This window comes from Echinococcus granulosus, assembly GCF_000524195.1.
Source record: "Echinococcus granulosus chromosome Unknown EG_S00225, whole genome shotgun sequence".
Taxonomy (NCBI): Eukaryota; Metazoa; Platyhelminthes; class Cestoda; order Cyclophyllidea; family Taeniidae; genus Echinococcus; species Echinococcus granulosus.
In genome coordinates, this window is record NW_020170605.1 from 4022 (window position 1) to 6900 (window position 2879).

A 2879-nucleotide genomic window follows, 5' to 3' on the forward strand; every position below is an offset into this window, starting at 1 on the left:
TTCTCAAATCTCTCTTGGTACAGCCATGGTGGGAGTGAAATGTCCCTGAGAAATGAACATGAAGTAGATCCACCATGAGCACCAGAAATTTGTGGGGTTTTTGTGCACCGAAGGATTCATCCACGCTATTTTGGCGGCTGCGCGAGCACCATTCGACCACGTCTATTTCCTACACTAGTCTCGATGGAATGAAATGTCATTGTCACAGCACCACGCGTTACCAGTTTTCCTGCAGGCCTTTTTACAAAAAAAAACCAATTTTTGCGTTTGAAAATTAAGCTGGGTTGTAGATGAAAAGTTAAGTCGCCAAATAAAGGCTTGCGTTCCATTCCATTGCACACATTTGCGTGGGTCCAACTCACAAGAATTACGTACCACTCTTTGGTGTGTGGACCACGTCATTGACATTTCGTTTCTCGGTGTGCTAAAAAGGAATGAAGTAGCCATAGACACAGTTGTCATGACTATATGCCGCTGTGGGTGACAGTTTGATTAATGTCGGTGTTGTAATCGTGAGATGGTAATTCTATTAAGCCCTACCTCACTCATACGAGACACGTTTGTGTGCCTGAGGGTAACAGTTGCGCGTTCCCGTGTAATACCACAAAACTAACTTCCCAACAATCTTCTGCCCATTTAGTGCTGCTACATGTATGAAAGAAGACTTCGCAAGCTCCTAACCAGGAGAGGTGGAGGAAGTAAAGAAGATGAGATTCGTGCAATGCTGAATTGGCCAGCTTGACTAGGTGGTAACTGACATACTGTGAAATCAGAAGTAAGGAATGAGGACTAGGTCGTGTCGTCTGCCAAAATTCCTCCAGGGATTCGGTGGCCAACTTTTGCATTTCCCTATTCTCCCACCTATATCTTCAAGCATCCAGTAATCCAAAATGGTCCCATAATCTACACTTCTGTCCAACATTCCATCATGTCTGCATCTGCTCGCAAAATGCAGTCGGAGGCATTTCAATCGCCAAAACAGAAGAAAGTAGCTAAAGTGAATCCACATTATGCCACATACACGTGATTGTAACGGAAGGTGAAAGAGGAAAGCAGTATTTAAGGATGAATTTAGTGAGTCGCACAAGTCGGCTCAAAATGCGTACGAATGCGTGGGCAGTGGGCCAAAATGAATGCACAGTAAATAATCGAGTACACCGATCAGCGTTGACTGACGTTTGAGGCTACTTTGTTATAGTTGTGAATTGCTTGACTGCTTTTAGCGTCTCGGTTTCCCATTTGTATTGTTAGGCTATCGTTTTGCTGGCTACAGCGACTTCTGTCCCCTTTGTGCCTCTCATCAAGTGCAACCAATTGTGCGCTCTCAGTTGCAGGACCGCGGAAACAACAATGGCCATGTTCAGACCCTCATCTCACCCTGCATCATACAAGCGTGGAACGTGTCCACATTCTAGCACCTACGCAAATTGTGGTGGTAATGGCAATGTCATTTGTGACATGATGATTTCTTGCATAAATTTGTTCGGCCAAGTTCGATGGCACACATGCTATCATCGATATGGGCAATGGCATGACGACAGAATAAGTGCCCCGGTAGGGACACTAAAAGATGACGGTGGCAACTGCATAACCGGTTGGTTTGGTGTAGACTTCTACTTGGCCTACACTATTGCAGATATTCCTCAACCTGTCCACAAAATTTGTGATGACGAGCAGTGTGGATTTTGTGCCGTCAGCAAGTGACCCCCTCGCCATTCTCCACTTTAGAAATAGGTAAACAAGGGGCTGCTTTAGGGAGGACGAGGATGGTTCAATGAAGAGCTAGGTGGTAAAATAAAAGCTATAATGAATTATCATGTATTTATCCGTCGAAATACAACACAAGTAACAATTCACTGTGGGTTATGGTTTATTAATCGCATTTAGGTAAGCAGATTTTTAAATCCGTCGCTTCTTGTTATATTCGACGATACAAATGCGGGTGTTTGGGTGTCCACATCTGTCTATATCGCTTTTCATATCGCTGTGATCAGAAACAGCACTTCTTCGGATCCTAGTAATATCAGTGTACATCTCCTCCAACGTTCTCCACATTCGTTTATAGTCCTCCTCTTTAGCGTTCTTCTCCTTGTTAATCCAGTTCATCATCTTCTCACACGTCCTAATCGCTTTTTGTCTATTCTCCTCCGATGTCCTTTGCTTCATCCCCTCGCTCTCCATTTCCTCCCTTATGCTGTAAATGTGCCCCACTAACCCATTCTTCGCTGCCAGCCTTCTTCTCTCCTTCTCGTCCACCTGCTTGAACTTCTCCGCATCATTCATCATTCGTTCTATCTCCTCCTCCGACAGACCACCTTTGTAATTGATAGTCGTGATGCTCTTCTGCTTCCTTAACGACTTTTCCACCACTGACACATGGAGAATGCCACTTTTGTCCAGCAGCCTCAAGCGCTGCATCGACTTCGTCATAGTGCCAGTCAGTTTGGCCGCCAGCAATGTCGCACCGTACGCCACTGCCTCGTCTGCGTTGACCGACCTATTCAATCGCCTACCATTAAAGAAGTCCTGCAGCATCGTCTGCACCTTCGGAATACGCGTCGATCCACCCACCAACAATATCTCGTGGATGTCAGTCTTCTTCATCTTCGCAGCACTCAATACCGACTTTACCGCATCCATCGTTCGACGGAAGAGGTCCGAGCACAACCACTCCAATTTGGCTCGAGTGAGGTCCGCACAGAAATCGATGCCCTCAAACAACGATTCGACTTCCACATTCGTGCATTCAACAGTACTCAGCTTCCTCTTTGCTGTCTCACATGCCTCTCTCAGACGGCTAATGGCTTTTGTGCTGGTTGTCAAGTCCCTTCCCTCGTGCTCACGTTTGAACTCCTCCACAAAGTGATCCAACAGTCGAG

The 2879-nt window shown here is 45.8% G+C and overlaps 2 protein-coding genes across 2 annotated transcripts; one reads left to right on the forward strand and one right to left on the reverse strand. All coding sequences in view use genetic code 11, as the record gives it.

Moving 5' to 3' along the window:
- Positions 1–1350: 1350 nt before the first annotated feature.
- Positions 1351–1704, forward strand: EGR_10486 (hypothetical protein; the record flags this gene model as incomplete). Its single annotated transcript, XM_024499735.1, has 1 exon — positions 1351–1704. One exon carries the CDS (start codon positions 1351–1353, stop codon positions 1702–1704), a length of 354 nt encoding a protein of 117 aa, XP_024345846.1.
- Positions 1705–1899: 195 nt separating this feature from the next.
- EGR_10487 (Heat shock cognate protein) lies at positions 1900–2640 on the reverse strand (the record flags this gene model as incomplete). The annotated part of the gene is made up of 1 exon (XM_024499736.1): positions 1900–2640. The coding sequence occupies one exon, from the start codon at positions 2638–2640 to the stop codon at positions 1900–1902; it is 741 nt and encodes a 246-aa protein (XP_024345847.1).
- Positions 2641–2879: the final 239 nt, after the last annotated feature.